Source organism: Palaemon carinicauda, chromosome 28, assembly GCF_036898095.1.
Source record: "Palaemon carinicauda isolate YSFRI2023 chromosome 28, ASM3689809v2, whole genome shotgun sequence".
Taxonomy (NCBI): Eukaryota; Metazoa; Arthropoda; class Malacostraca; order Decapoda; family Palaemonidae; genus Palaemon; species Palaemon carinicauda.
Window position 1 is genome coordinate 38,684,003 of NC_090752.1, and position 12,625 is coordinate 38,696,627.

General features: G+C 37.0%; 1 protein-coding gene across 1 annotated transcript; it reads right to left on the bottom strand.

Annotated features, from left to right (window-relative positions):
* Positions 1 to 377: 377 nt before the first annotated feature.
* Positions 378 to 7,454, bottom strand: LOC137621776 (apolipoprotein A-IV-like). The gene is made up of 2 exons (XM_068352285.1): positions 7,376 to 7,454; positions 378 to 1,171 (listed from the first exon to the last, which is right to left on the bottom strand). Exons 1-2 carry the CDS (start codon positions 7,452 to 7,454, stop codon positions 378 to 380), a joined length of 873 nt encoding a protein of 290 aa, XP_068208386.1.
* Between the last annotated feature and the right edge of the window lie 5,171 nt (positions 7,455 to 12,625).

The window sequence follows — 12,625 nt, forward strand, 5'->3', positions numbered from 1 at the left end:
CTCTCTTCCTGAGCTCAACTTCCAAATCTGGAATTCTCTTCCTGAGGTCTACCTCCCAAATCTGGAACTCTCTTCCTGAGCTCTACTTCCAAATCTTGAACTCTCTTCCTGAGCTCTACTTCCAAATTTGGAACTCTCTTCCTGAGCTCAATTTCCTAATCTGGAATTCTCTTCCTGAGCTCTACTTCCAAACCTGGAACTCTCTTCTTCAGGTCTACTCCCAAATCTGTACTCTCTCCCTGAGCTCTACTCCTAAATCTGGAACTCTCTTCCTGAGTTCTATTCCCAAATCTGGAACTCTCTTCCTGAGCTCTACTTCCAAATCTGGAACTCTCTTCCTGAGGTCTACTTCCAAATCTGGAACTCTCTTCCTGAGCTCAATTTCCTAATCTGGAATTCTCTTCCTGAGGTCTACTTCCAAATCTGGAACTGTCTTCCTGAGTTCTACTTCCAAATCTGGTACTCTCTCCCTGAGCTCTACTCCCTAAATCTGGAACTCTCTTCATGAGGTCTACTTCCAAATCTGGAACTATCTTCCTGAGCTCTATTCCCAAATCTGGAACTCTCTTCCTGAGCTCTACTCCTAAATCTGGAACTCTCTTCCTGAGTTCTACTTCCAAATCTGGTACTCTCTCCCTGAGCTCTACTCCTAAATCTGGAACTCTCTTCATGAGGTGTACTTCCAAATCTGGAACTATCTTCCTGAGCTCTATTCCCAAATCTGGAACTCTCTTCCCGAGCTCTACTCCTAAATCTGGAACTCTCTTCCTGAGGTCTACTCTCAAATCTGGAACTATCTTCCTGAGCTCTATTCCCAAATCTGGAACTCTCTTCTGAGATCTACTTCCAAATCTGGAAACTCTCTTCCTGAGCTCTATTTCCAAATCTGGAACTATCTTCCTGAGCTCTATTCTCAAATCTGGAACTCTCTTCCTGAGCTCTACTCCTAAATCTGGAACTCTCTTCCTGAGTTCTACTTCCAAATCTGGTACTCTCTCCCTGAGCTCTACTCCTAAATCTGGAACTCTCTTCCTGAGGTCTACTCTCAAATCTGGAACTATCTTCCTGAGCTCTATTCCCGAATCTGGAACTATCTTCCTGAGCTCTATTCCCAAATCTGGAATTCTCTTCCTGAGCTCTACTTCCAAATCTGGAACTCTCTTCTTGAGGTCTACTCCAAATCTGGAACTATCTTCCTAAGCTCTACTTTAAAATCTGGAACTCTCTTCCTGAGCTATACTTCCAAATCTGGAACTCTCTTCCTGAGCTCTACATGCAAATCTGGAACTCTCTTCCTGAATTCTACTTCCAAATCTGGACCTCTCTTCCTGAGCTCTACTTCCAAATCTGGAACTCTCTTCCTGAGCTCTACATACAAATCTAGAACTCTTCCAGAGCTCTACTTCCAAAATTTGGAACTCTCTTCCTGAGCTCTACTTCCAAATCTGGAACTCTCTTCCTGAGCTCTACATACAAATCTAGAACTCTTCCAGAGCTCTACTTCCAAAATTTGGAACTCTCTTCCTGAGCCCTACTTCCAAATCTGGAACTCTCTTCCTGATCTCTACTTCCAAATCTGGACCTCTCTTCCTGATCTCTACATACAAATCTAGAACTCTCCCAGAGCTCTACTTCCAAAATTTGGAACTCTCTTCCTGAGCCCTACTTCCAGATCTGGAACTTTTCCATTTTCCATTTCCCTTGAATATTCGTAAACTTCTTCGGACAACTTTCTCAGTTTGAAATTTACAAACGACTCAAATGTTTTCCTTATATTTAGAGACAACAAATTCATCCTCACATACATATCTAGGCTGACAGCCAAGAAAAACCTACAGTATATATATATCCTTATACTTTTTTAAAACCTCTAAACCCTTGGGGATATATTTACATTTCGGAAAATCTCCATAACAAATAAATAAGAAACCAGGCCGACTGTAAAGCCTTCCAGGAGTCAAATTTAATTGGATACGGTTTTCAAAAAAAAAAAAAAAAAAAAAATCCTCTGGAGGACCTATTAAATTGAGCAAAATCCAGAGATAAATAAATATTGAAGCCTTTAGTCTCGTGTGATCTGGAGGATTTAAATCTGATCCGCTGAGCTTAGCACAAGGAAACTATCAATACAGTGATGGTAGAAGTCAAGCCCTTCTGTAAAATGCTTTGGATGTGGGGAGAAATGTCATTTTTTTTTTTCTGTTCGGAATTGTCAAATATGTACAGTATATATAACTAAAAACACGAAATTCATGTGTTGGAATTAGTTAGACATATACACGTATATATATATATATATATATATATATATACATATATATATTATATATATATATATATATTTATAATATATCTATTTATATATAAATATATATGCATATATATATACATATATATATATATATATATATATATATATATCTATAATATATCTATTTACATATAAATATATATATATATATGTATATATATACATATATATATTTATAATATATCTATAGATAAATATATATACATATACACACACACATATATATACATACATATATATATATATATATATATATATATTTATATATAAATATATATATATGTATATATATACATATATATATTTATAATATATCTATAGATAAATATATATACATATACACACACATATATATATATATATATAGATATATATATATATATATATATATATATATATATATGTGTGTGTGTGTGTGTGTGTGTGTGTGTGTGGTATATATACAGAGAGAGAGAGAGAGAGAGAGAGAGAGAGAGGAGAGAGAGAGAGAGAGAGAGAGAGAGAGAGACCCTTCATCATTTAAACAGGGAGGTATTTTTACTCAGCCTTAGCTACTTATTTACAGCTGAGCGGATTTATGAACGATAGCCCGAATCGAACGTGGCTCCATAGCTTCACATACCCTGAGTACTATCATAATTAGCATCAAAGAGGGGACGATTGGCCAGCTCAATGATTCCGAGCTCTGAAATACTCGGTCATACCATCCAAGGTTCTATCCCCGAGCGCGCTGGTGTGGCAAGGATATATCAGCCACATAGTTGCATATCCTGAATAAGCTACAATGGTGTATATATATATATGTATATATATATATATATATATATATATATATATATATATATATATATATATATATACATATTTCAAATAAGCCATATATATATTAACACATTCATGTCTGGATTCTCTAAACAATCTCGGGATCAGAGCCCCAGGCGAAATCAATCAGACTATAGTATCTGCCCGGCCGGTTTCGAACCCTGGTCCAGGATACTTGTGTGACATATACTGTATGTATATATATATATATATATATATATATATATATATATATATAATATATATATATATATATATATATATATATATATATATATTTATATACACACACACCGGTATATGATCTGCATATAATCTTACTATTTCAAAGTAATTAATCGTTATCAAAAATTATATGCTTAAAGGTATGAAATCTTTCCTTTCAACGGCCTAGCATTCTAAAACACGAAAGCCTCGAATGCAAGCAAACGCACTTGCAATCTCACATCAGCCTTTAAACACAACGAAGAACAAAACGCTTCACTTCTGGAACAATACCGAAAATATCTGACTTTTCATTTTGACCGAACGTTATTCGGTTACATACCCGGACGTTTCCGTGTTAAGGAAAATGACATCTCGGTCTACATAAAAACCAATTTCTCCCGGATTCAACTAAGATCTCATTAACTGATTGTGAAAGTTCCATATAAATGTGACCGGGGAACCCAAAGGGGGGGGGGGAGGGAGTTGATGACTTTTGTTGTTTTGATAAGAGTAAACGAAATGTGTGGCAGATTCCCTGCTTCTGGAATTCTTAAGCAGTAAACGACGTGTGTTGCTAGTAAGCGAATCATACATCTTGCGTATTCAGGCTTTCATTAGAATGTATAAAAAGGTGAGGTTTAAGGATGAGAGAGAGAGAGAGAGAGAGAGAGAGAGAGAGAGAGAGAGAGAGAGAGAGAGAGAGAGAGAGAATAAAGTTAGTCTTTGGGTATGAGAGAGAGAGAGAATAAAGTTAGTCTTTGGGTATGAGAGAGAGAGAGAGAGAGAGAGAGAGAGAGAGAGAGAGAGAGAGAGAGAGAGAGAGAATAAAGTTAGTCTTTGGGTATGAGAGAGAGAGAGAATAAAGTTAGTCTTTGGGTATGAGAGAGAGAGAGAGAGAGAGAGAGAGAGAGAGAGAGAGAGAGAGAATAAAGTTAGTCTTTGGGTATGAGAGAGAGAGAGAATAAAGTTAGTCTTTGGGTATGAGAGAGAGAGAGAGAGAGAGAGAGAGAGAGAGAGAGAGAGGAGAGAGAGAGAGAGAGAGAGAGAGAGAGAGAGAGAATAAAGTTAGTCTTTGGGTGAGAGAGAGAGAGAGAGAGAGAGAGAGAGAGAGAGAGAGAGAGAGAGAGAGAGAGAGGAACTTAGTTTCTCCAGAAGCCTTCTTTCCTGATATTCTCAAGATCATTAAGAATGAGTCTTGTGGGATGCGTTGTCCCGTTAACTATGAAGATTTGGTAGAATTCTCTTAACAACTTTCACGTACTCCTTCGTCTTTAGTAAGGAAGAAGGACTATATTTGGGTGCTTAAAAGGGCTAAGGGTAGGGACAAATAGAGCAGAGAGAGTAGAAGAAGCTGGATGTGGCAGAGATGAGAATGTTGGGATGGATGTGTGGGGTGACAAGAAGAGATAAGATACGGAATGGGGTAATTAGGGGTACCAAAGGAGTTAGAAAACTATCAGATAAGATCCAAGAAAGTAGACCGAGGTGATATGGTCATGTCATGAGAAGAGATGAACAGTATATTGGGGAGGAGAGTGATGGAAATGGAGGTACAGGGAACGAGAAGGAGAGGGAGACCAAAGAAGGTGGATGGACTGTATCAAGGATGACCTTCGATCAAAGGGATTAACCGATGGTGAAGTGTGGGACGGAGGTAGATGGAAAACACTGGCCAGAAACATCGACCCCACATAAGAGTGGGAAAAGAGGCATACAAAGAAGAAGAGTAGTTTATTGTTTACAAATAGAAATATTACAGTAATGTGTTTCGTACACGTGTCCATAAAGCGGTAAATTTGAAGACAATAAATATCAAAGCAGTTAAAATCGATTCTTTTTAGTGATGCAGATTTGCACCGACTCGCAGAAGTGCCTTTTTAGTTCGGAAAAGTGTCCTGATCGCTGATTGGCTGGACAATATAATTTTAACCAATCAGATAGCACGAAACTTTTCCGAGCTAAAAGGGCATCGGTGTGAGTCGGTGCAAATGCACCTCATTAAAAAAAAATTAGTATAGTTTTTTAAACATCTTAATTTGGAAACTGTGTAGAAGAAATAAACGCTACTACGAATTAGTATCAATAATAAGAACCAGCTTCCTTAGACCTTGAGAAAATGGATCCCAAATAGAAAGTCTTCTAAGCACGGTTGCCGTTGCTCAAGATAAAAGCAGCATTATAGCGTCTTACCAGAGGCTCACGTGACTTATATCCTCCTCAGGGTGTTATTATAACTCTGCACGAGGAGAAAAACACTAATGTCTTGGGTTATAATGCGAGTTAGTAGTCTTACTTTTCAGGAGTTAATGGCCTGATTACAGAGTGCAGTGCAACAATGATAGGTATTAAGGTTTTTTTCTAGCTATGCGTAATTCCTGTTCATCATCTTTGCAAAAATAATAAAGAAAAATTTCGTGCTCGTCTGCAATGCTTGTGATATATATATATATATATATATATATATATATATATATATATATATATATATAATATATATACAGTATATGTATATATATGTATATATATATGTGTATATATGTGTGTGTATATATATATATATATATATATATATATATATATATATGTATATATATATACATACATACATACATACATTTGTGGACTGGGCGCCATAAGGCACTAGAAGAGTTGGAAGACCCAGACCTACATGGCTGAGGACTATGAAGCGCGAAGTCGGAGATGATGAATGGAGAAGTATTGAATTAAAAGCTCAAGATAGAGACGACTGGCGAAATCTAACCGAGGCCCTTTGCGTCAATAGGCGTAGGAGATGAGGATGATGATATATGTGTTTATCTGTATATACATGCATGTGTGAATATAAATTGTATAGTTATATAATATATATTAAATGTATATATGTATATACTATATAATATATATATATATATATATATATATATATATATATATATATATATTATCATTATTACTTGTTAAGCTACAACCCTGGTTGGAAAACCTAGATGCTATAAGCCCAGGGGCTCCAACCGGGAAAATAGCCCCGCGAGGAAAGGAATCAAAAGAAAATTAAATATTATAAGAACAGTAACATCTAAATAAATATTTCCTTTATAAACAATAAAAACTTTAACAAAACAAGAGGAAGAGAAATAAGAATAGTGCGCCCGAGTGTACCCTCAAGCTAGAGAACTCTCTCTCTCTCTCTCTCTCTCTCTCTCTCTCTCTCTCTCTCTCTCTCTATATATATATATATATATATATATATATATATATATATATATGATATACACAAACACGCATATATATCTCTATATACACATACAAACACTGGTTTTATGTGTTTCATCTCCATCTATGAATATTTTTTTTTAAATTCATCTCCTCTCAGATTTTTGAACATTTTTTTTCTTTTTAATAATCTTTTCCCAGTTTTTCACTCCAGAAAACTTTGTGACAGCCATGTCTACATGACATGGCAGCCTTTTCCTGTCCCGGTCAACCCCATTCATATCTAAAACCGCCCTCCAGATCAGGGTTGCCAGTTTGGCATTTTTTCACGCCAAAAGAAAAAAAAACACCTCAAATTTGTTCTTTTTTCAAAATTGGTTGTCCTTTAGAAATATGAAAAAAGGCGGGTATTAAATACTATATAATTGTCCTTTTTCTACTAACGACTTGGCCTTTTAAAGCTTCTGTTGATTAGAAGTTGCCAATATTTAATGTCAATAATAATAATACTAATAATAGGGAAGTGGGGAATATAGGGAAAGGAAGAGTACCCCTGGATACAATCCAATTAATAGCTCAAAGGCAGGTACTCGGTATGGGAAAGATTAAGGAAATAGGGAGAAAGAGAAGTACATGAGAAGAACAAAAGAGAGGGGCAGACCCTCTTGGGATATTAAGGAATTGGTATTATTATTTCAGTTATTCACTAGAAGTTGCCAAAGTTGGCCTTTTCTCATTTAGAAAACCTGGCAACCCTGCTCCAGATTCCCTTCTCTCCCCACTCCTCCTCTCCTCTCTAAAGTTTCCCGCCATATCTCTTGCCTTTCCCGCCATATCTCACAACTTTCCCGCCATATCTTGGATACATGCCATCATTGACTTTTTGGCGGTCTTTTGGCATAGCGTAGTGTTCTCAGAATGACTCTCGGGCAAATAGAAAATTTGGAGTGGAGTAGTTTTTCCCACAAAACGTTTTATTTTACGTTCCCGCGAACTGAAACGCCCTATTCGGAAAACAGGGTCCGGGCGGGAAGATTTTTGGCGAATTTTCGGGGATATTGCCTCGACGTTTTCGGTCAAATGGTCTTAGTTATGCAAGTGCGCATTTCCTGGCATTTTAAAGTTTATAAGGCAGTGGTTGAAGTTTGGAGAATATCTTTTAATATCCAAAGATTAACCTTATTTCTCTCTCTCTCTCTCTCTCTCTCTCTCTCTCTCTCTCTCTCTCTCTCTCTCTCTCTCTCTCTCTCATATATATATATATATATATATATAATATATATATATTGGTAACTCCAAAATTAAACCATTGTTCTTTTGTCTAGGGTAGTGCCATAGCCTCTGTACCATTTTCTTCCACCGTCTTGGGTTAGATTTGTCTTACTTGAGGGTACACTCGGGCACACTATTACATCTTAATTCTCTTCCTCTTGTTTTGTTAAAGTTTTTATATTTATTTCAATGTTACTGTTCTTAAAACATTCTATTTTTCCTTAGTTTCCTTTCCTTACTGGACTATTTTTCCCTATTGGAGCAACCACTGGTAGTATAGCATCTTGCTTTTCCAACTAGGGTTGTAGCTTAGCTAGTAATAATAATAATAATAATAATAATAAAATTTGTCAACAATTGGATAATTCTTAAGTTTACAATATATGGATTCTTAAAAGAAAGAAAATTTGAATTTTGATACCCTTTCTCTTTAGAATCCATGTATTGTAAACTTATGAATTATCCAATTGTTGACAAATTTCCTCCTGGTGACCTTATAACATACCTTAAAACACTAATGTCTAATACCCTTCAATTTTTCTAATAATAACAACAACAACAACAACAACGATAATAATAATAATAATAATAATAATAATAATAATAATAATAATAATAACAGCAATAATAATGATAATAATAATTATAAGAACAACAACATCAACAACAACAACAACAACAACAACAACAATAATAATAATAATAATAATAATAATTATAATAATAAACTAACTGTAATTTCCACAAGTTGAATCATATACCAAGATTGTGCCATCACTATAGTCAATTTTTTTTAGTGAGGCAGAAATGCACCGACTTGCAGGGGTGCCCCTTTTGCTCGGAAAAGTTTCCTGATCACTGATTGGTAGGAAGTATTCGGACAAAAATACTTCCGACCAATCAGCTATCAGGGAACTTCTCCGAGGTAAAAGGGCACCCCTGCGAGTCGGTGCAAATATGCCTCGCTTAAAAGAATTTACTATAGGCTATCTGAATCTTAAACGTGCAAATATGCCTCGCTTAAAAGAATTGACTATAGGCTATCTGAATCTTAAACAGAAACATAAATCCGTTGTTTCCTGTTGCAATCACGATCTGTGCCAGAGCGAAAGGTCGATGGCCTAATGGTAAGCGTTCTTTGTGACAAAAAATAACTGTCTATATTACCCAAGAGGAGACGAAGATTTACTATAGTAAATTTTTTTTAGCGAGGCAGATTTGCACCGACTCGCAGCGGGGCCCCTTTAGCTCGGAAAAGCTTCCTGATCGCTGACTGGTTGGACAAGATAATTCTCACCAATTAGAGAGCAGGAAACTTTTCCGAGCATAAAGGGCACCGCTGCGAGTCAGTGCAAATGCGCCTCATAAAAAAAAAAAAAAAAAAAAAAAAAAAAAAAAATAAAAATAAAAATAAAAAAAAGAGAGAGAGAGAGAGAGAGAGAGTATAGTTCTTTAAGGATTTATGTTCCACAGGAAAAGGAATGGTTAGACACGAGAAGGTGAAGTACAGTAAAAAATCAAATGTTACGTTTATAAAATGTTTCCTTTCCAAAATAATTATTATCATTATTATTATTATTACTAGCTATGCTACAACTCTAGTTGGAAAAGTCGGATGCTATAAGCCCAGGGGCTCCAACAGGGAAAATAGCCCAGTAAGGCAAGGAAACAAGGAAAAATAAAATATTTTAAGAGCAGTAACATACATGGAAATAAATATTTTGTATATCAACTATTTGCCGAGGGAACATGTACCCTCAGTAAGGCAAGAATGATCACATGTGAAAATTAAAACCCCAAAGGTAATTTAAAGACAGAATTCGAATGGCACAACAGAACATAAAGCGTAAATGAAGTCGGGGGCCTTAAGCCCCCGTTAAAGTAATTACCCCCAACTCCAGAGATTGGAGCTGGTTCAGTCTGAGACGAAGTGGTTCATACATAGTTCAGGCGCAAGTTTGAAGATCAAGCAAGGAGGGGAACATCTTGGATGGCCATGTTCATTCCAGAACATCGGGGTAGAATGGCAGATGAAGGCAAAAGCACGAATCACGGATAATATTAAATCCCAAGTATTTATTCATACTATTATCTAATAGAAAAAAAAAAGTTAAGAGTTGGCTTTCGTCGAGTTAAAAAAAAAAGAGCATAAAAACATGATTAGATCCAGCCATATTCATTCGAGTTTAAAGATTTAAAGGCCGCTCATGAATGGCAGAGGCAAGGGACAGTGATATTGCCCTACAAAGCAGGAAAATACCCTAGAGACTGACCATATATACATATGATTAGCGCCCATGCCTCTTCTCCACCCAAGCAAGGACCAAGGAGGGCCATGAAATGGCTGTTGATAACTAAGCTGATAGACCTATAGGCTCCCCCAAACCTCCCAACCTTAGTTCCCAAGGATAGTGGGGTTGCAGCGACCAAACGAACTAACGAGTTTAAGATGGACTCGAACCCCAATCTGAAAATCACCAGCCAAAGACGCATCCACCAGGCTAAGACCAAGGAGGGCCAGGCAATGGCTGCTGATGACTCAGCAGATAGACCTACAGGCTGCCCCAAACCCCGCAACCTTGGGTCTCAAGGATAGTGGGGTTGCAGCGACCAAAATAACTAACAAGTTTGAGCGGAACTCGAATTCCAGACTGACAGTCACCAGGAAAGGACGCTACCACCAGGCTAGAACCAAGGAGGGCCAGGTAATGGCTGCTGATGACTCAGCAGATAGACCTACAGGCTCCACCCCCCCCCCCCATCCTTAGCTCCCAAGGATAGTGGTGTTACAGCGACCCAAGGAACTAACGAATTGGAGGGGGACTCGAATCCCAGTCTGACAATCGCAAGGCAAGGACGCTAACACCAGGACCAAGGCGGGCCAGACAATGGCTACTGACGACTCAGCAGATAAATCTACAGTATACGCTACCCCAAACCCCTAAACCTTAGCTCCCAATGATAGTAGAGTTGCAGTGACCAAAGGAACTAACGAGTTTAAAGCGGGACTCAAACCCCAGTCTGACAATCACCAGGCAAGGACGCTACCACCAGGCTAGGACCAAGGAGGGCCAGGCAATGGCTGCTGATGAGCCAGCAGTTCAAAGTAATTTCGAGCAGGCAATTCATGGCATCCTGGTAAGCGCTTGTATCTGTTAGTAAGAATAATTACTGGAGGATGGCTCACTAGATCCCCATCTCCCCTCCCCCCCTTCCCATCATCAGTCCTTGTTAAGATGCCAAGGGCAAGGAAGGTGGGGGAAGGAGGGGGGGGGGGAGCGTGGCAGGGGGGTTTCCATGGGGGTAGGGATGGGAGACGGTGAGAGTGGAAGTTGTTGGAGAGACAATAGACAGCAAGAGATGGGAGGTTTAGTGGAGTTGCATGTTCAAGGCTCTCTCTCTCTCTCTCTCTCTGACATAGAATCTCTCTCTCTTACATATAAAATCTCTCTCTCTCTCTCTCTCTCTCTCTCTCTCTCTCTCTCTCTCTCTCTCTCTCTCTCTCTCTTACATATAAAACTCTCTCTCTCTCTCTCTCTCTCTCTCTCTCTCTCTCTCTCTCTCTTACATATAAAATCTCTCTCTCTCTCTCTGACATATAAAATCTCTCTCTCTCTCTCTCTCTCTCTAACATATCAAATATATCTCTCTAACATCTCTCTCTCTCTCTCTCTCTCTCTCTCTCTCTCTCTCTCTCTCTCATATAATAAAGAGGAAAGAGAAGAGAACAGTGAATGATAAGAAATACTGTCTGAGAAGGTTCAAAGAGTAACGATGATGTGAAAAACGAGGAGATATAACGAGTGAAGTTCAAAAACTTCTAAGCAATAAAAGGAAACTTAAAGTAAGTTATATAAAACTTTTTGAAAACGATGAAGTCACCTTAACATACCGGAAGATTGTACCCAAAAAGATAGAAGCTTTTGCTGAAACAAGACACATGGCATTTTTGTTCCAGTGAAATATAGAATACAAATAATTCTTTAAGTTGTGTATTCTTTGGGTATTCATCATTCATGTATGAATTTCGATTAATTAATTCATAACCAGGTTAGGCTATTGAATTGAGAATCTTAGCTAGGCAGTCAATGCATGTATACTCTCTATATTATTATTATTATTATTATTATTATTATTATTATTATTATTATTATTATTATTACTTGCTAAGCTACAGTTGGAAAAGTAGCGTGTTATAATCCCAGGGGTTCTAACAAGGGAAATAGCCCAGTGAGGAAAGGGAAACAAGAAAAAATAAAATATCTTTAGAACAGTAACAACATTAAAATAAATATTTCCTTATAGCATCTTACTTTTCCAAATACAGTTATAGCTTGGCTTGCAATAATAATAATAATAATAATAATAATAATAATAATAATAATAATAGAAAATGGCTGTACACTGAGATCCCTTTGATAGCAATTACCTCATTCATTAACGTTATCATCTTGAAAACGTAATTGCGTCAAATGGGACAATTCCAAGGAAGGGAAAACAACTGTAATAAACTAACGATCCGTTTGTTATAACCATTAATGTCAATGAAAGTTTATATCAAAGGCTTTTGATTAGATCAACATCTTATAAAAATCTTATCGCAATTAATCTATGCAGTTAATTAAGCTCACACAGCTGATGAGGGTGTACTCGTCAATCATTTGATAGGAACTTCGAGGTGATTTATATACGCAAAGGATATATACCAAACGAAAATATACAAAAATATCGAAAACTAAAATAAAATCAGGTGTAAAAAAAAAAAAAAAAAAAAAAAGTTACAAATACGAACTAAAAATT

What these genes read in the sequence shown, in the direction of transcription:
- LOC137621776 (XM_068352285.1), bottom strand. Translation starts at nt 7,454, where the DNA reads ATGCCAAAAGACCGCCAAAAAGTCAATGATGGCATGTATCCAAGATAT. An exon ending in TGTGAGATATGGCGGGAAAG is followed by an intron (nt 1,172 to 7,375) that starts GCAAGAGATATG and finishes GATTTGGAGTAG; the next exon opens with ACCTCAAGAAGAGAGTTCCA.